Source organism: Medicago sativa, chromosome 2 (genome assembly GCF_051527215.1).
Source record: "Medicago sativa cultivar Bolivia chromosome 2, Bolivia_mono, whole genome shotgun sequence".
NCBI classification, from domain to species: Eukaryota; Viridiplantae; Streptophyta; class Magnoliopsida; order Fabales; family Fabaceae; genus Medicago; species Medicago sativa.
The window spans coordinates 81,899,766-81,926,278 of record NC_140750.1 but is presented as its reverse complement, the minus strand read 5'-3'; the positions used below and the strand labels follow the sequence as shown (position 1 = coordinate 81,926,278).

General features: G+C 32.0%; 3 protein-coding genes across 5 annotated transcripts; 2 read left to right on the top strand and 1 right to left on the bottom strand.

The window, feature by feature from the left end:
* On the top strand, positions 1 to 2,514 carry LOC146951458 (serpin-ZX-like). Its single transcript, XM_085747439.1, has 2 exons — positions 1 to 554; positions 1,544 to 2,514. The coding sequence occupies exons 1-2, from the start codon at positions 90 to 92 to the stop codon at positions 2,333 to 2,335; spliced, it is 1,257 nt and encodes a 418-aa protein (XP_085603565.1). The 5' UTR covers positions 1 to 89; the 3' UTR covers positions 2,336 to 2,514.
* Positions 2,515 to 3,184: 670 nt separating this feature from the next.
* On the bottom strand, positions 3,185 to 12,498 carry LOC146951457 (uncharacterized). 3 transcript variants are annotated; one of them, XM_085747436.1, is made up of 9 exons: positions 12,388 to 12,498; positions 12,107 to 12,300; positions 11,804 to 11,899; positions 11,388 to 11,676; positions 10,551 to 10,575; positions 8,740 to 9,034; positions 7,993 to 8,284; positions 5,950 to 5,974; positions 3,185 to 3,506 (listed from the first exon to the last, which is right to left on the bottom strand). In XM_085747436.1, the coding sequence occupies exons 2-9, from the start codon at positions 12,273 to 12,275 to the stop codon at positions 3,327 to 3,329; spliced, it is 1,371 nt and encodes a 456-aa protein (XP_085603562.1). In that variant the 5' UTR covers positions 12,276 to 12,300; positions 12,388 to 12,498; the 3' UTR covers positions 3,185 to 3,326. The 3 variants fall into 3 exon arrangements, with proteins under 3 accessions (XP_085603562.1, XP_085603563.1, XP_085603564.1); XM_085747437.1 differs by having other exon boundaries at positions 12,107 to 12,290; XM_085747438.1 differs by lacking the exon at positions 5,950 to 5,974.
* A 10,227-nt stretch (positions 12,499 to 22,725) lies between these two features.
* On the top strand, positions 22,726 to 26,513 carry LOC146951456 (putative polygalacturonase At3g15720). Its single transcript, XM_085747435.1, has 10 exons — positions 22,726 to 22,783; positions 22,923 to 23,042; positions 23,181 to 23,318; positions 24,350 to 24,520; positions 24,924 to 24,947; positions 25,082 to 25,289; positions 25,394 to 25,475; positions 25,592 to 25,700; positions 25,885 to 26,001; positions 26,116 to 26,513. The coding sequence occupies exons 1-10, from the start codon at positions 22,769 to 22,771 to the stop codon at positions 26,344 to 26,346; spliced, it is 1,215 nt and encodes a 404-aa protein (XP_085603561.1). The 5' UTR covers positions 22,726 to 22,768; the 3' UTR covers positions 26,347 to 26,513.

The following is a 26,513-nucleotide window of genomic DNA, read 5'->3' as shown; positions in this document are numbered from 1 at the left end:
TGTTTGGTAGTTTAATCAAATCACAATCTTACAAGTTGTTGTATTTTGCAATCACACAGAAATATTTGACCTCTAACCAGCTCAAATCAATGACCAAAGAGAAAAGAATGAATTCCCACTGTGAATCAAGCAGCAAACGTAGAAAAAAGAATTTCCTTGAGGATGTTTCCCTCGTAAGAAAATCAAGCAGCAACCAAGCAAATGTTTCCCTCAGTATCGCTAAACATCTGTTCGCGAAACAACCTAACAACAACATAGTGTTTTCTCCACTGTCGCTTCAAGTTGTTCTCAGCATCATGGTTGCAGGCTCTGAGGGTCCCACACAACAACAGCTTCTCGACTTCCTCCAATTTGAATCCATTGATCATCTCAACTCCTTTGCTTCTCAGCTCGTTTCCATCATCCTCAAAGATGCTGCTCCTGCAGGTGGACCTCGCCTCTCTTTCGTCAATGGTGTATGGGTAGATAAAACCCTTTCTATTCAACCTTCCTTCAAACAAATCGTGTCTTCTAATTATAAGGCCACTCTGGCTTCCGTTGATTTCGTAACCAAGGTATGTTTCTGTATCTTCCTCTTTTCACTGCAATACATGCCTTGCTTTTATGCCATATTTATTAATTTTAAGCTTAGTTAGTGTTATGCATTATTAGTTGTAAATTAAATTCAATGGCTAGATGTATATCATTAGTATTAGTATTGCTATTGCAGTAGATATGTGTTATGGTATGTTTTGTGAAACTAATTAGTAATAATGGTAATTACAACATTAGTTGGTTCTGTGAGTTCCTTAGTCTCGCTCATAAGCTTCCTTATTAAATCTTTCCATTTCATGAATAACTTTCAAATTTTGTTATGGTATGCCTTGTTTGTTATTTTTTCCTTAATCTCGCTCATAATTAAGCTTCCTAATTTAATCTTTCCATTTAATGAATAACATTAAAAAGACATGAATGGAGATCCTTAAATTTTTCATAAAAGGGCATCCCATTGCACTAAAGTTGCCGCACACAAAGGGGATGGGAAGGAGTCACACCATTTTGGTGTATAGTACGTAACCTTACTCTCTTTTTTACACAAGAGATTGTTTTCAAAACTTGAATCTGTGACCTTTCAGTCACGTGACAACAAATTTACCGTTGCGCCAATGCTCCCCGTTTATCCGTAAACTTCTCATATTCTAGAATTTTGAAACTTAAATGTTCATTTGAGTAGGATTTTGAAGTAACACCTTAGGGCTTATTTATAGAAGGGAATGGTGATTATTACCAACATTATTGTCTCCTTTAGAATACAACTATTCGACTAAAATGAACTTAGTGCAACAAGTATCAACTTCTACGAAATCAATTGATGAATGCAACTTTTCTCTCCTTACAATTTTCTAACATCCAATTAATTTAGGATCATAATATATGAAAATATACCAATAAAAACTTCATTTCTTCTATTGAAATATTAGTGAAAAGAATTCAACTAATCTATTTGCATAACTAATTTTTAGACTTATAAGTTATAACTGATTTGTATAACTGGTTTTTAAAGGCTACTGAAGTGACTAAAGAAGTGAATTTATGGGCTGAAAAGGAGACAAATGGTCTTATTAAAGAAATTCTTCCTCAATGGTCGGTCGACAACTTAACCAGGCTCATCTTTGCAAATGCACTGTACTTTAAAGGAACATGGAATCAGAAGTTTGACGCTTCGACAACAAAACCCTATGATTTTCACCTTCTAAATGGTAACTCGGTCAAGGTTCCCTTCATGACCAGCAAGGAGAAGCAACGTATTAGTGCTTTTAATGATTTTAAAGTTCTCTGTCTTCCTTATGAGCAAGGAAAAGATAAACGTCAAATCTCTATGTACATTTTTCTTCCAAATGAAAAATGTGGTTTGCCAGCTTTGGTTAAGAACGTAGCTTCTAAATCCGAGTTACTACAAGACAAGCTTCCTTCCCAACAAGTCGAAGTAGGTGAATTTAGAATTCCAAGATTCGAAGTTTCATTTGGACTTGAAACTTCTGATATGTTGAAGGAGCTAGGAGTAAGATTACCTTTCTCACATGGAGGTCTGACAAAAATGGTGGACTCTCCTGCACATCAAGACCTTGTTGTTTCAAAAATATTTCAAAAGTCTTTCATTGAAGTAAATGAGGAAGGCACTGAAGCTGCTGTAGTCAGTGCTGTAACTAAAAGACGTATGGGTTTGAGTATGCGCACTCCAACTAGACTAGATTTTGTAGCCGACCATCCTTTCCTATTTCTAATTAGAGAAGATTTGACTGGAACAATCCTTTTTATGGGACAAGTGCTCAATCCTCTTGCTGAAAGATCCTAACTTCTTTTACCAGAATCAATTGCATCACCCGTAGATAACAAGCGAAACTATTTTTCTAATAGGATTGCAGTTTTTTGGAGGTAGTTTACGAATTTTAATATGATCTAATTGTGGGTCGAATAGATTAAGATTATGTCAGGAGTTGCTGTTCTTTTGAGGCTAATTTAAATTTATATTTTGATCGGATTTTGATTGAGGTTATTATTCATTATTATTTCCATATGAAATTAAAAACATGAATAAAAGGTAAGCCGGCAAGAAGCTGTGCTGCTAGGTGTTTTTCATGTGTGGGCATGTTGTTTTTTGGCCTGGTTGCTTTCTTATTTTGTCTGTCTTCCTTTATGGATTCGGCTATGCTGTTTTCTGACAGAAATAATTAAAAAATTAATTTCATTTTCCCTGATTGATTGATATAAATATCATTTTAGAAATGTTGCTCCATTTTATTGCCTATAAGTGATTGATGTAAATGTATTAACTTTTATTAATTCTTTTATTTTACAAATGAGGATGCTGATACATCTTAAAATTTGTAATCATAATAATTTCATTATGCTCTATGCAGCTAAGAAAAGGAAAAGTAGACTTGTGAACTCAGAATCCAGCTCACATAAGACTGATGCAACTCATAAAAATGCATCAGATCTTGTTTCAGATGATGAACATGGAAAGCAGCTTGTTAGGCCTCAAGAGAATGTTTTGAGGGAACAAGAAAGTAGTTTTTCATCTTAGATTGTTCTTCAAAGAAGGGATCAAATTTAGGATGAGAGAATGGTTTGAAAGACCATTTAATGGATGAGGAAAATTACAACGGAAATAATCACCACCAATTTGAACCGAGCCGACCAATTTTTTTTTTAACATCAAACAAATTTTATTTAGAAAGGTTATCTCAACCCACCAAAGTCCACCCCAATTAAACTATCTAGAAAGTTAACATACAACTTATAACACAAACAAAAAGACTCCGTTTTTTAACCAAGACAACCTCTTAATTGATTTCAACAGGCAATGCTCCAGTAGCTTCCTCGCCTTCATCTTGTTTTATCATGAGAGATCCCACATCTGGCATCCTGAGCTGTTGAGCAGATTTATTAAGGCCATTAATATCTCCATAAATATCTCCCTTATTATCTTTTACGTCCATGACAATTGGAGCAGCATCATCCTCCTAAATTAAAAGATATATAAAATTAATTCGGAAGAACAAATTGAGACACAAAAATAAAAATAAAACATAAACGAATCTAATCCAAGAAACCTAACATTGATGCTCGTTTTATGACAATGTCCCTTAGTGCATTCATACACTATTACTTCTTCGTCCATAAAAAAAAATTCCTCTAACAATATCATTACTTTAATGACTTAACACTATTTAATCTTTATTTTAACAATTTAATATATAATTTAAAGTCATACATATATTAATAAAGATTTAATGAAAATAGTTAAAATTATTAATGATATTTTAAGGTTTTTCAATGACATGTCATAGAAAAATATCACTTGAAATATGCAATGTGAACTTTTGTGAAAAAGAAACAATAAAATTGGTAACAGAAAATTTAGAGACCAAAATTTGAAGAAAGTTTTTAAAGAGACTAAAATATAAAAGTTGATTCCGTCAAAAAATTAAAAAGTTCACATACTTAGAGAAACCACAAACATTTTTTTTTGTCAACTAGCCTAGTTGCTAAAATTCACTTTTTATAGTGAATAAGAGGGGTGTCTGGGGTTTGAACTTCAGATTGACCTAGCAAACCACAAACATATTTATTCAGAATAATGTCACTAAATTGCATCCAAACTACAATAAAAAAAAAACACCATTTTGTTTCAAATTACTTTTATTAATTATATGATACAATAATAAAAATAAGCTTATATTGCATACCAAATAGTACGTTTTAATACTTTTTAATAATTTTATATATAAAGTATTTTTTTAATTTTCAAAGAAATGCTTAAAATAAACACATTTTCAATATGGAAATGAAAATAAAAACAATGACATAAAAACAAGGGAAAATTACACACACCTCCCTTGAGGTATGTACAAATGTCACTGACATCCCCTTGATTTCTCAAAAAACATTGACCTCCCTTATAAGTTAACACTGTTATAATTTTGACGGAACTTTTTTTTCCTCTATCAACTACAATTCTTTCCTACATTATTGACAAACAAATATATTGCACTCATGTTCATCCACCCACTTCCAGAATTAAAACACTCAGTAATTGTTTTCATGGCCATTTCCACTTAATAAAGTTAGTTCCTTTAAACTATAGTGAAAGTATCCGATTGACAAATTCAAAATTTGTCAAACAAGTTCCTTTATTCTCCAATAAATTTTTCAATTCTTGTATTCCTGATTTTCATTGAGTTAAAAAAAATTTGACCAACATTTGACTTTAAAACTATTCCCATATCAAATTTGGGTATTTTCTAAAAGAAAGAAAAAACGTATGGTTTGTATGGTTTTAATCGTTGTTTATATGAGATTGTTTGTGTTGATGAGTAAAATCTAGTTATCTCTTTACCAATAAAAAATTCTTGAGATATCTAGGAAAGTGGGGGTGTTAAAATCTGGTGACAAAATGAATGAATCGATAAACTAAAGAAGTAGGATGATGGAAGGGGATCTGAGAACGGAATCAAGCTAACGCCGTTTGGACAAAAGGGTAGAAGATACCTATTTAGTGAAAATTCAAGGGAGGTAAGTGTTTATTTAATAAATAGAGGGGGTGTGCGTGATATTTGAACAAACCTTAAGGGAGGTGAGTATAATTTGCCCTAAAAACAAACATATTTCTAAATCTTGAAAATTTGAAAATGAAAACAGTTTTAAGAAAATGAAAATATGAAATGATTATGCGAACAACACACACACACACACACACACACACACACACACACAGATATAAAGGATCCAATGACACCGGATGTAAGTGTTGTGATTAACAATCTCAACCATTGAATCCAATGGTCTATAATATACAACCTATCATATTAGAAAACAAATTTAATACGAGACACATGCAATTCTCTCTTCTTTTTCTTCTCTGGTATAGCAGTCACCGAAACCTAATTCCTCAAAGTGGAAATTGAAGCAACAACTTTTGTCTCCAATTGATATATTGTTGTATGGCCAATTAGAGATCACTCACGAATATGTACTGATATTTTCTAATTTCTTGTCAATGATGGAAGGTTCAAAATCTAAATCTAAGAACAATGACTTAAAGGGATGTTAGCCTAAGTCTTGGAACAATTAGTTGTGTAGAACCTACAATGCAGAATCAAGGTTTGTGAGATTATTGATGTTTCATAATATTAGACAATTAGCGGTTCTCGGATACACTGCAATGTGTTTTATTAGTTTCTTTTGTTGATATAATTTGAACCGTGAGATCAATTAAAATTAACGGTTGAGATTTGGTATAAGTCATTTGACTTGCACCTGGTGTCAATGGATCCTAACACACACACACTCATATATATATATATATATATATATATATATATATATATGTGTGTGTGTGTGTGTGTGTGTGTGTGTGTGTGTGTGTGTGTGTGTGAAAAATGTTGTATAAGGAACCTCACTTACCAGCTGCGTGAGAGTGCTATTGTACCTGAACAAAACAAGCGCAATTAAAAGACCCATAATTATGTAAACAAGAACCAAATGAGCATATATGCTAAATCATATAAATCATATAGAAGGCTCTCCAAGAATCAAGGTAAAGGTTATATAGACTGAATTGACAGAACTGGAAATACAAAAAATTATGAAAAGAAGAAAAGCAAATAGATATTTTTGTTAGGAGTTAGCTAACATCCAGACTAGCCTTATCCCCTTTTTTGTTGAACAAAAAACTCAATTGATATTCACATGAAATGTAAAGTAGCTGAGTGCAAAATGGTAGACTACATAATATTCCTTCTAAGACAAAGAATTATATATTCACAGCCCAAGTATCAAGCCTGTACAGTTCATCACCCATTGCTGAAAAGATTAATAAGAGACAAAAGTCACTGTCCAGGATCTCCACCACCCCGCAACCCCTATCCGGACAAAGGTTCCTCCAGAATTGTTCACGCAGACCTGCCCCACCATTCATTTACCAATAGGGATGTCAATGGGTACCCATGGGTACGGATAGTATGATATCCGTACCCGCCCTGTTAGATAAATATGATACCCGTGCCCGCCCCATACCCTCGTGGGTACCCACGGGTATTGAGGTATCCATGGGAATTCATGGGTACCCATGGATTTTTGATTTTTTTTTTGTACAAACAATAACTTTTTGTTAATTGCCAAAAAACTTCAACTTTTAAACATCCATTCAAAATTTCATAAATCATACATATAATTCATAGAAAATTCATAATTCTTACATAATCCATATGATATGTTTTATGATATGAATGAAGTAGAAACGTGAACTTAATAAGATGAATTAAAAAGATTGAAAATAAAAATAGTTTGTTAATGAGGAATCTTAGGTGGACAGCAAAATTTCTTTCAATAAGGTAACAATTTTAAGTAATAAGATAAGATATATAAGGATATTTTAGTAATTTACCTAATTTGTTATCGGGTATGGATACCCGTGGGTATGGGTACAATCAAATCCGTGTCCATATCCATATAATAATGGGTAGTCAAATACCCATTTATTATACCCGTTTAGTTGTCCACCCCGTGCCCGTGATGGATTTTACCCACGGGTACTCGTGGGCATGGGTATTTTTGCCACCCCTATTTACCAACAACTTACCTACAACAATTAAACGAGGTCCAATGTTTGCAGATGGGGGGAAGGCCGCACAAACAGGCAAATCTACTACCACCAACGAGTGGAATGGAGAGGAAAGCTAAGAGTTGAAACAGAGAAAGGCGGGGAGTATAAATCGACGATATAAGATTCCGGCAACTCCAATATTGCCACCAAAATGTTCAGTGGCCAGTGGGGAAGGTGGAGCACAGGTTGGGGGTGGAATGGTTAAATGCATAAATTATGTGGCCGTAAAATAATTACTTTGATCGAAACGACTAATATGTACTTATTAAATTTATTTCTTTATATATAGACAAGGATTGTCTAGTTTTTCAAGAGAAAAAAGGGAATATGGCTAAAAGCCCCATGATAGGGGGGATGTTAACTTTTCTGTTTTTAATATATACAAACACATTACAGGGGAAATTTGAGAACGAGTTTACAAAAAGAATAAGAAGAATGTGCTGATAATGTTTTTAAATATAAACCCAAATTGCATAGGAACAGATGAAAAAGATCATAAAATAATTAATGGGAACGAAAGGGAAACAACTGAGTAAAAAGCAAAGCAAAGCAAAGCTAAAATTACAATGTAAGCAAATTAGTGGGACCCGGGGCATGACACATGCATGCTGTTCTGAAATATCAAAATGTCAAGCATGAACATATTCAGGACAGGAAGCACGCTAAACATGGCAAATTAAAAACCCCAAATGACAAGCTACGAAAAAATGAGGCTAACTGGCTAAACATATGGTATGGTAAAGGGGGGTGGAAAGCATTGCTATGTATGAAATAATTTCAGATGCAAAGAAACATACTGAAAAAATGACAAACAATCTGGTGATAAGATTAAAATAAATTACCAAGTACTGGTCCCTTGCATCCTGATTCTAAAAATCTTTCTGAGATCCAAATAATCATAATCTCTTTTTCCAAATCCATACACATGGGCTTCGAAAGTTGCATATTCCTTGTCAGCATTCATGGCTTGAAATGTGATACGGTAAAGGAAAACATTAACCATTTGCGAAATAAACTCATCATTAACGACCAATTGGTAGTCGTTCTGAGTTTGTGAATTATAATCCCGTATTGCCAAAGTGACACATTTGATTAGCCTATCCTTTTCGATTTGATCTTTGATTTGATTAAAATCTGATAGAAAAGTAGAGAAAGGAACAATTAATCATCGATTAAATTAGCTACATTGGAACACATTATCATGTCATTAATCATCTTCCAACAAGTTAATTTCTTTCTTATGCTGACAGAATGAATATATATATATATATATATATATATATATATATATATATATATATATATATATATCCATTGAATTGCAGGGAGGGAATGAATAGTGAATCAACATAACGAGTAACAAACAGACTCACCACATGGTAACAGAGATTGACGAGAATAAGAAAGAAGAATCAATTATGATAGTTATAGAAATTAGGGTTTGTTCAAAGAGACGCTCAATTTCTCAAAATCCCTAAGCCCCAATTCTCTACAGTGGAACACATTATCATCTTCCATTAAATTCATTTAACCATATCCATTAACAAACATACAATATTGAGAATAATATAAATGTTAAACTCACTCACCAGGTGGTGGTGACCTTCGAGCAAATGGACCAAGACAAGATAGACAAAGACGATATCTGCTGACTATTTCAGAGGCGGTAGCAGCAGACGAAGACGAAGAAGAAGGATGATGTTGCATTGTTTGAAGTACGTCTGAGGGTTTGTTCAATTCCATTTCCATGACATCTTGTTTTATCACGAGTGATCCCACATCTGGCATCCTGAGCTGTTGAGCAAATTTAATAAGGCCATAAATATCTCCATAAATACCTCCCTTACGATCTTTCACCTCCATGACAATTGGAGCATCATCCTCCTAAATTAAAAAATATACAAAATTAATTCGGAAGAACAAATTGAGACACACAAAAATAAAAATAAAACATAAACGAATCTAATCCAAGAAACCTAACATTGATGCTCGTTTTATGACAATGTCCCTTAGTGCATTCATATACTATTACTTCATATACTATTACTTCTTCGTCCATCAAAAAAAATTCCTCTAACAATATCATTACTTTAATGACTTAACACTATTTAATCTTTAATTTAACAATTTAATATATAATTGAAAGTCATACATATATTAATAAAGATTTAATGAAAATAGTTAAAATTATTAATGATATTTTAAGGTTTTTGAATGACACGTCATAGAAAAATATCACTTGAAATATGCAATGTGAACTTTTGTGAAAAAGAAACACTAAAATTGGTAACAGAAAATTTAGAGAGACCAAAATTTGAAGAAAGTTTCTAAAGAGACTAAAATATAAAAGTTGATTCCGTAAAAAAATTAAAAAATTAACATACTTAGAGAAACCACAAAGATTTTTTTTTTGTCAACTAACCTAGTTGCTAAAATTCACTTTTTATAGTGAATAAGAGGGGGTGTCAGGGGTTTGAACTTCAGCCCCTGCATATAACAATGCATTGACCTAGCAAACCACAAACATATTTATTCAGAATAATGTCACTAAATTGCATCCAAACTACAATAAAAAAAAACACCATTTTGTTTCAAATTACTTTTATTAAATTAAATGATACAATAATAAAAAAAAGCTTATATTGCATACCATTTTACAATTTTTGTCTCCAAACTGTGAATTGATATATTGTTGTATGGCCAATTAGAGATCACTCACGAATCTGTATGTTATTTTCTAATTTCTTGTCAATGATGGAAGGTTCAAAATCTATCTGAGGATTGATATATTGTTGTATGGCCAATTAGAGATCACTCACGAATCTGTAATGTTATTTTCTAATTTTTTGTCAATGATGGAAAGTTCAAAATCTAAATCTCAGAACAATGACTTAAAGGGGTGTTAGCCTAAGTCTTGGAACAATTAGTTGTGTAGAACCTACAATGCAGAATCAAGGTTTGTGAGATTATTGATGTTTCATAATATTAGACAATTAGCGGTTCTCTGATACACTGCAATGTCTTTTATTAGTTTCATTTGTTGATATAATTTGAACATGCGATCAATTAAAATTAACGGTTGAGATTTGGTATAAGTCATTTGTCAATGGATCCTAACTCACCTTTTGTGAAGGTGTCTTTTATCAAGTTACTCTATGAGCATTTGCGAAAAGACACCAACTTACTTTTATGAAGGTGTCTTTTAGCAAAGTTATAACTAAAAAGTGAAAATCACACCTTAAGGTGTGACTTGATAAAAGACACCACCAAAGGGTGGCTTGTAACAAAACCCATATATATATATATATATATATATATATATATATATATATATATATATATATATATATATATATATATATATATATATGAAAAATGTTGTATAAAGAACCTCACTTACCAGCTGCATGAGAGTGCCATTGTACCTGAACAAAACAAGCGCAATTAAAAGACCCATAATTATGTAAACAGGAACCAAATGAGCATATATGCCAAATCATATAAATCATATAGAAGGCTCTCCAAGAGGTTATATAGACTGAATTGACAGAACTGGAAATACAAAAAATTATGAAAAGAAGAAAAGCAAATAGATATTTTTGTTAGGAGTTAGCTAACATCCAGACTAGCCTTATCCCCATTGTTATCAAAATCCCGACTTAAATCCTAAAATCCAGGATTTTGCGACTTTCTTCACCTTCAACGACTTAAATCCATAAATCCATAGTAGAATCCTAAAATAAGCAAAATCCATGGATTTTGATTGCGATTTTACAATTTTTTATAAACAAAGTCATTTATGACTATAAACTATTTATAACATATATTTAGTATTATTATTTTTTGGTAAAATCCATCGATTTTGATTGCGATTTTACAATTTCCTATATCGATTCTACAAAAGTCCTTGAGTAAAATCCTTCGATTCTGATTGCGATTTTACGAGTCCCGATTTCGCTATTCCCTTCGAACTTGAAGTAAAGTCCCGATTTTGACAACCTTGCTTATCCCCTTTTTCGTTGAACAAAAACTCAATTGATATTCACATGAACATGTTCAGGACGCTAAACGTGGCAAATTAAAAACCCCAAATGACAAGCTACGAAAAAATGAGGCTAAACCCATATGGTATGGTAAAGGGGGTGGAAAGCATTGCTATGCATGAAATAATTTGAGATGCAAAGAAACATATTGAAAAAATGACAAACAATCTGGTGATAAGATTAAAATGAATTACCAAGTACTGGTCCCTTTGATCTTGATTTGAATAACCTTTATGAAATCAATAACCAGTCTGAGATCTCTTTTGCTATACACATAGGCTTCGAAAGTTGCATATTCCTTGTCAGCATTCATAGCTTGAAATGTGATGCGGTAAAGGAAACCATTAACCATTTGCGAAATAAACTCATCAATAACGACCAATTGGTAGTCGTTCTGAGTATGTGAATTATAATCTTGTATTGCCAAAGTGGCACATTTGGTTATCCTATCCTTTTCGATAGGATCTTTGATCTCATTAAAATCTGATAGAAAAGTAGAGAAAGGAACAATTAATCATCGATTAAATTAGCTACAATGGAACGCAGAATATATATCCATTGAAGTGCAGGGAATGAATAGTGAATCAACATAACTAACGAACAGACTCACCAGTTGGTAACAGAGATTGACGAATTGCGTTTCTTCTGCGGGGTGCGCTTCTTCTGCGGGGTTTCAGAGGAGCAGCAGGCATTTTTTGACGTACGTCTGAGAATAAGAAAGAAGAACCAATTACGATAGTTATAGAAATTAGGGTTTGTTCAAAGAGACTCTCAATTTCTCAAAATCCCTAAGCCCCAATTCTCTACAGTGGAACACATTATCATCTTTCATTAACAGACAATATTGAGAATAGTGAATGAAACATAACGAACGAACGAACAACAGAACAATATAAATGTTAAACTCACTCACCAGGTGGTGGGGACCTTCGATCATATGGACCACGACGAGAAAGATGAAGACGAAATCTGCTGACTAGTTCCGAGGGGGTAGTAGGAGCAGCAGAAGACGAAGACGAAGATGAAGGATGATGTTGCATTTTTTGAAGTAAGTCTGAGGGTTTGTTCAATTCCATTTCCATGATTTCTCAAAATCCCTAAGCGGGCCTCAATTCAAAAAGGTTACAAACCCTAAGCCCCAATTCACAGAACAGGCAAGAAAATGAAAATTATTATGAACGGAAAAATAAATACCTTTGACGAGAGGAACCAAAGACGGTGAAGAACGAACGAAGAAGCGATGGAAAACGAACAAGGAAGAAGAAAAAAATCAACTCTCAAAACGCGATGAGATGAGCGAGGATTATTATCGAATCTAATGATGATGAGTATATATATATATATATATATATATATATGTTTTAGGTTACTTCAATTTACCATTTTAGCCTTCGGGTAAATTCTTGAATAACTGGTTTTTTCTCTATTCTATTGATTTGTTATTATGCTCTTTGTTTGGTAGTTTAATCAAATCACAATCTTACAAGTTGTTGTATTTTGCAATCACACAGAAATATTTGACCTCTAACCAGCTCAAATCAATGACCAAAGAGAAAAGAATGAATTCCCACTGTGAATCAAGCAGCAAACGTAGAAAAAAGAATTTCCTTGAGGATGTTTCCCTCGTAAGAAAATCAAGCAGCAACCAAGCAAATGTTTCCCTCAGTATGGCTAAACATCTGTTCGCGAAACAACCTAACAACAACATAGTGTTTTCTCCACTGTCGCTTCAAGTTTTCTCCACTGTCTCAACCTTCCTTCAAACAAATCGTGTCTTCTAATTATGAGGCCACTCTGGCTTCCGTTGATTTCGTAACCAAGGTATGTTTCTGTATCTTCCTCTTTTCACTGCAATACATGCCTTGCTTTTATGCCACATTTATGAATTTTAAGCTTAGTTAGTGTTATGCATTATTAAGTTGTTAATTAAATTCAATGGCTAGATATGTATATAATTAGTATTAGTATTGCTATTGCAGTAGATATGAGTTATGGTATGTTTCCATTCCAAATTAGTTGGTTCTGTGAGTTACTTAGTCTCACTCATAATTAAATCTTTCCATTTCATGAATAACATTCAAATTTTGTTATGGTATTTCTTGTTTGTTATTTTTTTCTTAGTCTCGCTCATAAAGGAGTCACACCATTTTGGTGTACGTAACCTTACCTTACTCTCTTTTTTTACACAAGAGACTGTTTCCAAAACTTGAACCCGTGACAATAATATTACCGTTGCGCCAAGGCTCTCCCTTTATCCTTAAACTTTTCATATTCTAGAATTTCACCTTTGTATGGGACTTAGCATGTAGACATACTTCTTCAAAAGAATCAAAGGCTTAAATGTTCATTTGAGTAGGATTTTGAAGTTACACCTTAGGGCTTATTTAGAAGGGAATGGTGATTATTACCAACATTATTGTCTCCTTTAGAATACAACTATTCGACTAAAATGAATTTAGAACAACAAGTATCAACTTCTACCAAATCAATTGATGAATGCAACTTTTCTCTCCTTACATTTTTCTAACATCTAATTAATTTAGCATCATAATATATGAAAATTATACCAACAAAAACTTCATTTCTTCTATTGAAATATTAGTGAAAAGAATTCAGCTAATCTATTTGCATAACTAATTTTTAGACTTGATAACTGATTTGTATATCTGGTTTGTAAAGGCTACTGAAGTGACTAAAGAAGTGAATTTATGGGCTGAAAAGGAGACAAATGGTCTTATTAAAGAAATTCTTCCTCAGTGGTCAGTAACTTTGTAATTTTCCATACTCCTTTGATCATATTAAATCTTACCATAGCTGTGCAATTTGTTCTTGAATCAACTCTTTCATAAGCTATTTCATCTTAAGATTCATTATTCTTAAACCCTTCTTTGGAAAATAAAAATAAAAATTGAAACATATGATTAATTAAAAAATTGGAACAGGGAAATGTTGTGGTTAATTACACCCTTAGGGAAGGAAATCAATGTGCGGATTTTTTTGCCAAGTTTGGTGCCTCTTCTGATGTTGAGTTTCTTCGGCATGAGTCTCCTCCGGTGAACCTCAAGAATCTCCTCCAAAGTGATGCGGCAGAAATTTTCTTTTTGAGAGAGTAGCTCTCTTTTTGCTCTTTTTCTTGTTTTTGTTTTAGCCTTGTACACCAAAAAAAAAAAATTAATTAAATAATGGTGAACCAATAAATTAATTAAATTCTAATTGAAAGTCTTAAATTTGTAAAAGTAAAAAAAGTCTTTTATCCACAAGAAACAAACATGGAACTGGATTCTTGGTGATATTTAAAACAAGGGGAAAAACATGGATCTTACTGTCCGAGTAGCAGAAAATGCAGTGACACTGAAGAGAGCCTTGTGGAAGGTTAAAATTTCGATATAGATACGAAATGTCCCCTGTATCTCTATTATTTGGTTAAACATGACTAGAGATATTAAAATATCAATGTGAATAGTTTGATTAAGAAAAACAAAAACCATAGCTTAGATAAAGCCAAAGAAAAACCGCTTGTCATATTAAATGTGTGCTTCTATATTTCTAACTTTTTTTTATTTTTTACTAGCGTTAAGACGGACGCTTCTATAGGATGTGTTATTGGTGTGGGGCTAAGGTGGAAAATGACTTGCATACACCTTATGACTGCCCTAGAGCAATGTCATGTAGGAGGTATTTCAATTCCTCTTATCTTACTTATTTCCTATGACCCCTTGTCAGGTTTGGTTCAAGCACCATGTTATGGCTAAGACGGGTTCGCTTTTCATAGTTGTTCTCTAGGAGATTTTAAGGAATAAAAATGAAGAGAATTTCCAAAATTTTCAGAAGGCTAATTGGTTTTTGTTAAAAATTATTATTTTTAGAGTAATATAAACCGGAAAATTTGAATAAAAAAGTTCAAAGGAAACTTAGAAAACGAAAAATGTTACATTTTATTGAATAACACAAGAAATTTTCAAAAAAATTATCAACACGACAAATATTTTCAAGATACTTTTCTTAAGGATGAATCATCAAGACACTTTTCTTCCTCGTTTTATACTCAAAAGGTGTCCAATAAAGAAAAGGTGAAAGAAGATGAGTAATATATTCTCAAGATCCTTGTTCCAAAAAAAAAAAAAATCTCTAGATCAAGAATGTTTTACAAAAATTAAATGAATTGACTTTATTATAGATTTAAAAAGCATCCAAAAACTCAAAATTTATAATTAAATTTAAAAAGGCCTCAATTTTTTAATAGTAGTGTTATTTGAACATCCATTTGTTTGACAACCAAATTGACAATCATATTTTTACAAAGAAAGATATGTATTGACATGAAAATTAAAGTAATAGAGAGAAAAAATAAAAATATGATATGAGAATGAGAGAAAAAATTGTCACAAAATTTGTTATAAACTATAAAGTGGTTGTTAAAATATCATTTTTCATTTTTTTTATTTGCACCGGGCCTCAATATGTGTTGTCTTGACCCGGATTAAGGTCCTATATAAACAAACCTTTCAAGTTTCATCACATTTGTTTTCCAAACTCTCTCAAAAAATAAAACAGCGTGATTTCATTTTCAAAATGGATCACAAAACTATGTTCTTTTTTGCATTCATCTGCATTGTTGTCGCCGGCATCGTCTCAGATCAATCACCTTCATTAAAGCTGTCCACATCACCTGCAACTACTCCGGCTTCATCATCGACAACAGCTCCTTCCAAACCAACATCACCAACCCCCGTTGCCTTTCCCATATCATCTCCTTCCAACACTGTCGTGTCTGGTCCGATGACCAAACTACCGGTTGCAGCCACTGTTAATACACCACCAAAACCAGCACATATATGCTCTCCATTGCCGACAGCTCCAATTTGGTCACCCCTGGCCGTTCCAGGTGGAGCCATGGAAGATGCAGATGATGAGGTTATTTTCTCATTCCTCTTTAATCGCTTCTTCTTCGTTGTTTCTATGTTTGACATACGCGCTAGTTTTCTGCAACGTACGTACGTTTTTCAAATTGGTTTACATGCTTCTTCCGATCTTAAATATAAAAGATTTCTGTTGTGTTTATTATTTTACTATTTTGTCAACCCAACTCTAAGGCCAAATGGTGTATAACCTGAACTCAAAGTTTAAGTTTGAAGTGAGCCACGCCATTGACGGTGGCTTGATTAGGTTAGGTTAAGTAGTTAACTCTCTTTTTCTTAAGAAAAAAAATTAACCCTTTTTTTTCTTCCATAGAAGGTAATTTAACTCTCTGAGTTAATTCAATTAAGGAAGGAAAATTAAAAAGAATAATTAAGGAAGGAAAGAAATAATTAAGGACGGAAAATTAAAAAGAATAATACGCACACTTAGGACTGAAATAGAAAATATTTTGCTACCATAAATAGTAAGGCTTAATTGCACTTTTTCCCCTATCTTTTGCTAATTGTGCGATTTTGCACCCTCTTTTTTTTTTTGAGCAATTTTGCACCCCATCTTTTTGCCCCCTTTCTGGTTAGATGAATTTTCTTGTGTTTAATTGCACTTTTGCCCCCTATATTTTTGCCAATTGTGCGATTTTGCACCCCCTCTTCCCTTTTTTGAGCGATTTTGCACACTATCTTTTGCCTCATTTTCCCTCTTTTAATGATGATTTTGAACAAAACACAATTGGCAAAAGATTGGCAAAACACAATTGGCAAAAAATTGGAAAAGTGCAATTAAGCCAAATAGTAATTTATCTATTTTTTTAGGGGAGTAAGACCATCCACAATGGTGGGTGCTTCACCTATTTAGCACCACATTAAATAGGCACCCCCATTGTGGAGTATAATCCATGGGTGGCTATGGAGAAGGGTGGTTATGGAAGCACCCCCTCTCTCTTCATTTTTCATGGGTCTCATTTAATAAATCTTAATAAAATAAATAAATTTTGTTGAAATGTAATAATATAAAATTATTTGTGTGTCCTATTTAATAATTTCTTTTAAGGTGCTGGGTTGGAGAAAATTGGTACGGTAAAATGAGTGATGTGGACATATGAATTCAATTTAAGCACCCAATTTAGGGTGCTCTGTTGTGGATGGTCTAATTATTCAAAGTAAATTAATTGCACATATATAATGACAGTACTTTATTACATTAGTTAATAGTAATTAATATTCACTAAAAAAATAAATAGTAATTAATATTGACGTCGTGATTGTTAGGCCGAGCATCGTGATTCCAGAATTCAAACACCATATACTTGTGTGTGTGTGAGTTTCAATGATTGTTTGTCATTTTGTTTATCTCAAAAAATACTGATTTGCTTACAACACTTTTCTTGTCGGAAAATGAACTAAAGATCTAATATTAAATAAATTAATTAAGTCTTAAAAGATAAAGTGTGTATCTGCATTTTATTTGGAAATATATTTAAGACTTAATTTAATGTTTGGTCCCTTATATTTATTTTAAGTTTCTCAAAAGAAGAAATATATACACTGTTTTTCCTTAAAAAAAAATATAATTATATACATTGTTTTGGAGTAACGTAAAGCCGAAGCAAAAGTTTTTCCATACTATTCGAAATAACACATAATTTTGACTATAGAAAACAAATAACATTGGCTTATGTTGTTTATCAGATCACAACACTGAAGTATGCTAGCATTATGATTATGATGGCACTTTGTTCTATCATTACTTTGGGAATATGGGAGCATCATCTTGCAAGACCAATAATGCACAACGTTAACAAAGTCTGAGGCAAAAAGTGGATAATGAAAATGGTTACTCTTGTTTTTAGGTCTTGCTTCCATAAGGAAAAGAAGGTTATATTTTTAAAAATGAAAACATATAATTTTGCCAGAAGCTAACACTATGGGAGGTTTCTACACATTGATCAAATAGATTAAGTGTTTAATTTGTTATATTTTCACATAGCTCGCGGAAGATCAATGTAATTCTCCCATAAATTTAGTGTACATATTTTTTTTGTTGACTAGACTTTTTTCAGAGGGACAACACTTATTTATTGTTCATCTATATACCATGTGTCTGTTTGGTAAGGTATAAAATTCAGCTTATGGTTTATAGTTTATAAGCTTTGTATGATTAAAAAAGACCCATTTGACAACGCCGACATTTTTAGACGAGCTTATACTTATTTTTATGAGCTTGCGGTGGTTTTTGATAAGCTAATTCAAGTAGCTTATAACTTAAAACTTATAGTTTTCCACTCCATCAAAATGGAACTCATATTCCATTCCATCGTTTGGATAATTCATGATGGGAACTGAGCTAACTTTACACTCCATTGTTTGGAAAGTTGACGTAATGGAATGCTTCACAGTTGCTTCACATTATAATTCCAAGTTGTATTGTAATTTCTCTACCTAATTCAATAAAAATGCTTCACATATAATTTCAAGTTGGTGCACTTGTCTTGTCACCTGTGTGGCACAAATTGGTGTAGGTTCCATGGGATGATATTGTGTAGCTTTGACTCGTAGAGATCTACTTCACGTACCACTTTATTTTTGTTTGTGATTCATTGCACTCTCACGCAAGAGAAAAAGAATGAGGAGTACAGGCGCAAGAAGGAAGAAAAAGGTAAAATAGAAAAGTAGGGACTAAATTGTAATTGAGTCAGTAAAGAATCAGAACATAAAGATTAAAGTTGCAGAACAAGAAGATTCTCGAAGTGATCAGCAGCGAATCTATTCAAGAATTTGCGAAATAACAAGCTTGAATCGATTTAAGAAACACTTGAATTAACTCAACACACCAATCAGAAAACCTGAACAACAAAAATGAAAGGCTGGAAGAAATGTAAGGAAAACTCCCAATTTTGTGTACTATTACATTTTTTCTGTGTAGTATTTGAAAGATCACTAATGAAGAGCCAATAAAAGAAAAAAAGAAGAGTGAATTTATGCAATTTGCCTAGCGAACAAAACCATTGGATGAGCTAATTTGGGGTCTTGCATTAGGGCTAATTTGCCTGGAGAATTATGCTAGTTTAGTGACCCACATGGATGAGCTAGAAAAGACTTTAAGACCAAGAAACCACAAATTTCCTTTCCTTGCTAGCCTACAAATACCCTAGAAAACTATCACTTTTTAGAATCAATAAATAGAGTACTAATTCAGCTAATTTTTAACACATTGATCTATCATATTGGAAAATTGAGAAAAATGCAATAAGAGCCAAGGTGGAGCATTGGAAGCTTGATTCCTTAGGTCATTCATGCAAAATATTGACATTTCCATATCTTTGCTGCAAGTTAAATAACTATGTGCAACTAATTTTTCATTGTGGTGGAATTAAGTGTAGTTATGAATCTATTGTAAATACTTGATCCGGATGGTTATATATAAATTTTGTTTCATTGTATCCATTTTTCTATTCCCATGCTTAATGTTTTTTGACTTGCACTCTGAAATGGATATTTTGATTTAAAAAGTGCTGGACATAGAATTTTTATCTATGGTACATGAAATATGAACATTTTTAGATGCTAGTTGTGAGACATTGAGATATGTTCAATATCACATACACACTATCGGAACATAATATGCTTCTTTATCATCTAATTGAGCAGGACATCAAAAGTTAAATGATAAAATAAATCTTTCAAGACATCGGAGATCTATAGAAGAGAGCAATAGATCAAGGTATTGCTGAAACTTTAGGGTGTGTTTGTTTCAAGTTTACCAAATTTATTCCTAGGAATAATATTCCTTGGAACATAAAGATGGAAATATTATTCCAAGGTATTTAGAAAAAAGATATTTGCTTAACATTATAATATTCCTGGGAACCATAAAAATAGGAATTATAATAGGAAATTACTCATGAATTTACGTTTTATTCCCGGGAATAAAATTTAGTAAACTTGTAACAAACATAGGCATGTGTATTCCTATCGTTTTATTCCCGGAAATCTACGAAGATAACTTGAAACGAACGCTCCCTTAGGATTATATATATATATATATATATATATATATATATATATATATATATATATATAATCAATAAAGGAAATACATTAGTGGATTAACTAATGAAACTTAATCCCTACAAATTTTTCTAGCTTGATACTTTGACAATCAACTTTTAACAAAACCTTAACCTAAAATAATTGAAATAGTTGTACCGTTCAAATTACCAAGTCATTGTGGATCGATAATTTAAAAATTCTTTGATACTGTAATTTGGCTTTTAGGATGATACCTCCTATATGTCTTGAATCGATTCAAACAATTCTTGAATCAATTCAAGACGTGGTCTTGTTTCAAAAATGTTATCCAAGCCTTAATTGAATTGATTCTAAACAATCCAGGTTATCCAAGCCTTAATTGAATTGATTCTAAACAATCCAGAATTGATTAAAAGATATGAAAAGTGATTAAAAACATTTAATTTGAAATGCAAATCGATGAATTTTAAAAAGAGTCTCTTTATGTGTGTGTGCCGAAACACTATTTATTTGGTCATGTGACCATAATAGAATGCCTTTGGTTCAAATATTAAAGGGATCTGATTGATCATATCTTTTAGAATCAATTACGGTTTTGTTTTAAAAGATCATAATAGCACTTTTTAGAGCTGATCTAAGGCCAAACTTGCATACTTTGTTTTGGAGATCAAAATTTGTCAGATTTTTAAAAACACTAAAACACTCATAATTTTCTCATTCATTAACCGAATTTGGTTTTGTTTGTTGCTTAACCACGGTGGAATCAAGATCCATAATCTAGTTTCTTCCTCATCGTCCAACAATGGTTCAGTAAGTCAATAAAATGTGATATCTATTATGTTTCCATTTGTTTACAAACCTTACCTCAAACTATTGTTCTTGTCCTTGATTAATTGTTAGTGATTTAAACCTGAAGTGATCATTTTCTTTCTTCCTTGATATTCATGAACATTCGTCTTCCTCTAAGACATGTAATTGATGTAGGATTCATCAAGTTCTTGTAAAGTATCTTTCGTTATCATTATCAAAATCCTTTAATCAGGTGTGTGCTTTTTAATGTATAACAAATCACAATTCTTTCATATTTGATATATGAGAAGGGATCCATTGACTCTAAGAGTAAGTATAAAGAGTTACTCCAAATCCTAACCATTGATTTTAATATTAGTTAATCGTTATGATCAATTGCTATTAATCCTCATTATTAGTTTTATATACTCCTTCTTCCTAAACGGTACCAGTTGTAAACAAAAACAAAAAAAAAAATGGCACCAGTGATACGAGAATCTTAATATAAACACCTTATTCCTGCCGAAGGATTTTTGATTCATTGTCTCAAGTCTCAACAATAAAGGTACTGAATAGTGTTGTATTGACAGCCACCAACCTAAAAGAATACTCAACCTCGAAGCAATGGCTTTATAAGAATTTAGGAAATTAGGGTTGTGATTCGGTGATTCTTTATGGTTTTTTTTACTTTTATGATTTTTATCCAACTTCTTTCTTGCGTTATGAGTTTTGATTAGGAATAAAAAAACATCATTCTTGATCAGTAGAATTCTTGATCAGAGAATGGTAAAGACAACGAAATTGGGATATATGTTTTTTAGGTTCACTTGTGTATCTCAAGTATTTGTTCCAGAGAAGGGAGTGTAAAATGTTCACACTAAGAATTAATAGCAATTAATCACAATCATTAATTAATATTAAAATCAATGGTTAGGATTTGGAGTAACTCTTTATACTTACTCTTGGAGTCAATGGATCCCTTCTCTTGATATATAGTGCGTGGATGTTGAATTATAGCAAGAAAAAAGAATGAAATATTATGTATTTTTAAATATTTAAATGATATCTATTTTAATGTATGTGTCCAAATGTTGTGCCCAAATCTTTGTGAACATATAAGTAATTTCCATTATGAAAAATGAATAATTAAGCTTCTAGATATTAAATATAATGATAAATGAATATTTTAAGAAATTAACCTTAGTTCATAAGAAAGTGAGGACAATTAGTCCGTACGTATCTTGAAAATAATGTACAAGCAAAAATATTTTCTTAAGCTATACAATTTCATTTTGCATTGAAGTCATGCAAATTTCTTTCCCTTATTAAGGGCCGACCAAAATGATCATTTCCTTTCCAATGTCTCTATAAGATAATTAACGTGCTTTGAAATCAAAGTAGAGGAACTTTTTCATCCCAACTACGTTAACAATATATATTTACAGAAGTTTACCATTGAGTGTAAATTAAGAAGCAAATTGAGATACGTACATAAGATAACGTATGTATGTACATTTGCTTCATGTGCTTACTGTGAAAATAAGGCCTTAAATTTCCATAAGCCATGTGTTTTTCCAACTAGCTTGTGTGGAGTTTAATTTTCCACAACCCTTTAATATGTCTCAATTGATCCACTCTACGAACATTATGCTGACTAAGTTAGTATCTTGTTGAAAATAAACTTTAGATATAAGTTGTTTTATTTTATCAATAAAGAGAAGCAATTATTTAACTTCTAAAATGTGCTTCCTAATAACTATCACCCTTATAAATAGAAGCAAAATGTGAGGCATGTTACATAGTCGTTGAGGGTGTGAAATACCTTGTTCTAAAGCACAACAATGTTTCATACAATGGTTAGGATAAGACATAATCCTGCTTTTATCATTTTTCACATTATGGTTTTAGTCAAACACATATGTCATTATGTTTATGTGTGTTGATTTTTTTTTAATCAAGTGCACTTACTTACTATAAAATGTTAATTTCATGCAGGAGTGTTTTTTCACATTGTTAATGATTCTAAGTATGTTTAAACTCGGATTGAGTAGCACAACAACTTTCAATGTATTGCAATATGGAGCAGTTGGAGATGGAAAAACCAATGATTCTCCTGTAAATTAACTATGATCTCTCATCATTTTATTTAGTTGCCTCAAAATACTCTTCTGCATGTGTAACATTAATAACTTATTATTTCATTTGCTCAATTCCTAATAATTTAAAGTATATGCTATAATATTTTTTCAATAGGCTTTTCTGAAAGCATGGAAAGATGTGTGTCAAAGCAAATCAGGCACATCTCGTCTCATCATACCAGCAGCCAAGACATTCTTACTGAGGCCAATAGCTTTCCGTGGTCCATGCAAATCTAATTATATTTACATTGAGGTACTTCTTAATTAATTTGATTATTTTTGCAATACATAACCTCATCAAGTGAAAATTTTGGAACTTGGTCGGTGGCTAAAACTTAAAAGCATAGTAAACATTAACTTCTGTGTTGTTTCAACTTTCAACCATAATTCCTTCAACGGAAAAAATAAAATAAAATAAGGTATTAAAAGGATGGATACATATTTGATAAAATTGTTGTTATATTTTTTTTTATAACCATATCATTGATCCTAAGTATTCACTTTTAATGAACCTCTTCTCTCAACCACATTTCTTTCATCCACAACGTTTGAACTTAAGACATTGCATAAGCGGTCCAAGTATAGTTCTACTCAGACCAATGTAACCTTGTGGTTGATATGTTACTTTGTTTAGGATAAGTATTCTATTTAAAGAAAATTGAATTAAGAAAAATTTCACCACCATTAATGTGAAGATCAATTAAGGGAATGAATTTTAAGTTTATAACAAATCATTTTTGTAATAAAAAAAAAAGTTTAACATAGTCATAATTTGCTATATATGAATGAATAAGTGATATCAACAAACATGATAGTGTGACACAAGTGGTGGGATGTTTTGATCTATTAATTATTTGATCTATGATTCAATCGTTTGTCGATGTTTATGAAAAAACATATGTTATAAGAGGTCAAATTTTTAAATGGATATCAATTACCTCGAAGATACCTTAATTTACCAAAGTATTTTTAAATGGATATCAATTACTTCGAAGATACCTTGATTTAACAACAAAAAAAAAAATGGTATAACAATCCATGGCCATCAATCTTTGATGTTATCATCATTGAGTTTTTCATTTTTAGTACTTTTCATCAAAAGTCGAAGCTTGCCTTTAGACAAGTAGTAAAATTCATTAAAGGTACGAATAACGAAATACTTTACAATGGAATAAAAAAAGAATAAAATAAAATAATCCACAAAGGAGAACAGTCTCTAGTTGACTAGTATTTTAATATAATATTTGAGTTAAAGTAATCTATTTAGTACTTTTGTGAACTCAGCTTTCAGGGAATATTGTTGCACCTAAAACAAAATCGGAATATTCAGGATCCCAAATAAACACATGGATTGGTTTCTCATTTGTGAATGGTTTGATTATAAGTGGAAAAGGGACTATTGATGGTCGAGGCTCTATGTGGTGGAAACAACCTTGCATAGGAAATCCACCACCCGTAAGTAAATTTTTATATGTATAGTTTTTTTAAGGCCAAATACCTCCCTGGGTCCTTTAAGTTTCACGTTTGTAACAGATAGGTCCTTTAAGTTTCAAAGGTTACAGATATGTCCTTTAAGTTTCTAAGGTTTCAGATAGGTCCTTTAAGTTTCGAGTTTGTTTCAGATAGGTCCTTTCTATCAACCTCCGTTAAGGACCTATCTGAAACCTTAGAAACTTAAAGGACCTATCTGTAACATTTGAAACTTAAAGGACCTATCTGTTACAAACGTGAAACTTAAAGGACGTATTTGGCCTTTTTTTAACTTAACCTTTCAACTTATGTTACTTAAATAATACACTATATACCTTTATAGTAATACTTGCATCATTTTTATGAATTTTTTTTTTTCCTTTTTCAGGGGACAAGTTGCCGTCCACCAACAGTAAGTAGTACCTACTCTTGTATTGATCCTTGCAAAATACATACTATAGACAATATTTTTGTTACAAAATTAAATTTTAGCTGTTACGTACCATATGAACTGGTATTTATTTTTGTGTGTGTATGGATGTATAGGCAATAACATTGAATAGATGCTATCGATTTCAAATAAAAGGATATACAAGTGTTAATCCAGCAAGAAGCCATATAACTCTAACAAGCTGCAAAAAGGGCATTATCTCTAACATCCGTTTAATTGCTCCTGGAGAGAGCCCTAATACTGATGGCATTGATATTTCTGCCTCAAGAGACATTCAAGTGCTTAACTCTTTCATTGCAACTGGTAATAATGTTTTAATAATTTGAACTCATTTCAATCTATATTAATTATTAGATCATCTTAGTGTATGTAAATAATCATATTGATTGTATCTAATCATATTATAGGTGATGATTGCATTGCTATTAGTGCTGGATCATCAGTAATCAAAATAACTGCTATAACATGTGGTCCAGGACATGGTATCAGGTTAGTAGTACTTCACTAATTGTGTATTGAGTGTTTTTAAAAAAAAAATATTTTTAATTAAAATGTTCAAGCTACTTTACCTTAATTAAGAAAATACTTATTTTAATTTGTTGTAGCATTGGATCATTGGGGGCACGTGGAGACACCGATATTGTAGAGGATGTGCATGTGAAGAATTGTACGTTGACTGAAACATTAACTGGAGTAAGAATCAAGACAAAGCAGGTAGTAATTAATTCACCAAAATAACTAACATTATTGGTTACAAACTCCATGAGTATTAATTTCTTTAGCACTACTACTATAAGGTTTTTCACTTATACTATAATTTTGGTCACATGACTTAGGTAAATTATTTTATTTTAAATTTTAAATGTAATCATTCAATTTCTATTGTATTTCTGAACAGGGTGGAGGTGGATTTGCTAGGAGGATCACGTTTGAAAATATTAGATTTGTTCGAGCCCATAACCCCATTATGATTGACCAATTTTATTGTGTTAATCAAATGGTCTGCAAAAACATGGTAACTCAAATAAATCATCAATTCCATTTTTCTTATATATGTTACTCCCCAAAAAATAAACTAAATTTCTACAACTTGCATTGTAACAATTTTTTCATTGAATGTTATGTGTAGACTAAAGCAATCAAAGTGAGTGATGTAACATATAGAGGGATTAGTGGAACATCATTAACAGACAAGGCAATAAATTTGAACTGCGACCAAAATGTGGGATGCTCCAACCTTGTATTTGATCGTGTTTATGTAAGATCTGCTGTTCCTAAGATGAAGGTTTTCTCCTTCTGCCATAATGCTCATGGAAGAGCCTCACACACCAAACCAATTCTAAACTGCTTGCTCAAGTAGCTAGCTACCTCGGAGCTACCATATAATATATGCTAGTTGAATATCTTTTTTTCTTCTTCCTTTGGAATCATAATAGTTGCAGATTATTTAGATTGTTGTTGTGTGATTATTGAATAATAATCCGTGTACGATTACCGTGTCTTTGAATAAATTACTATTTAGAACAA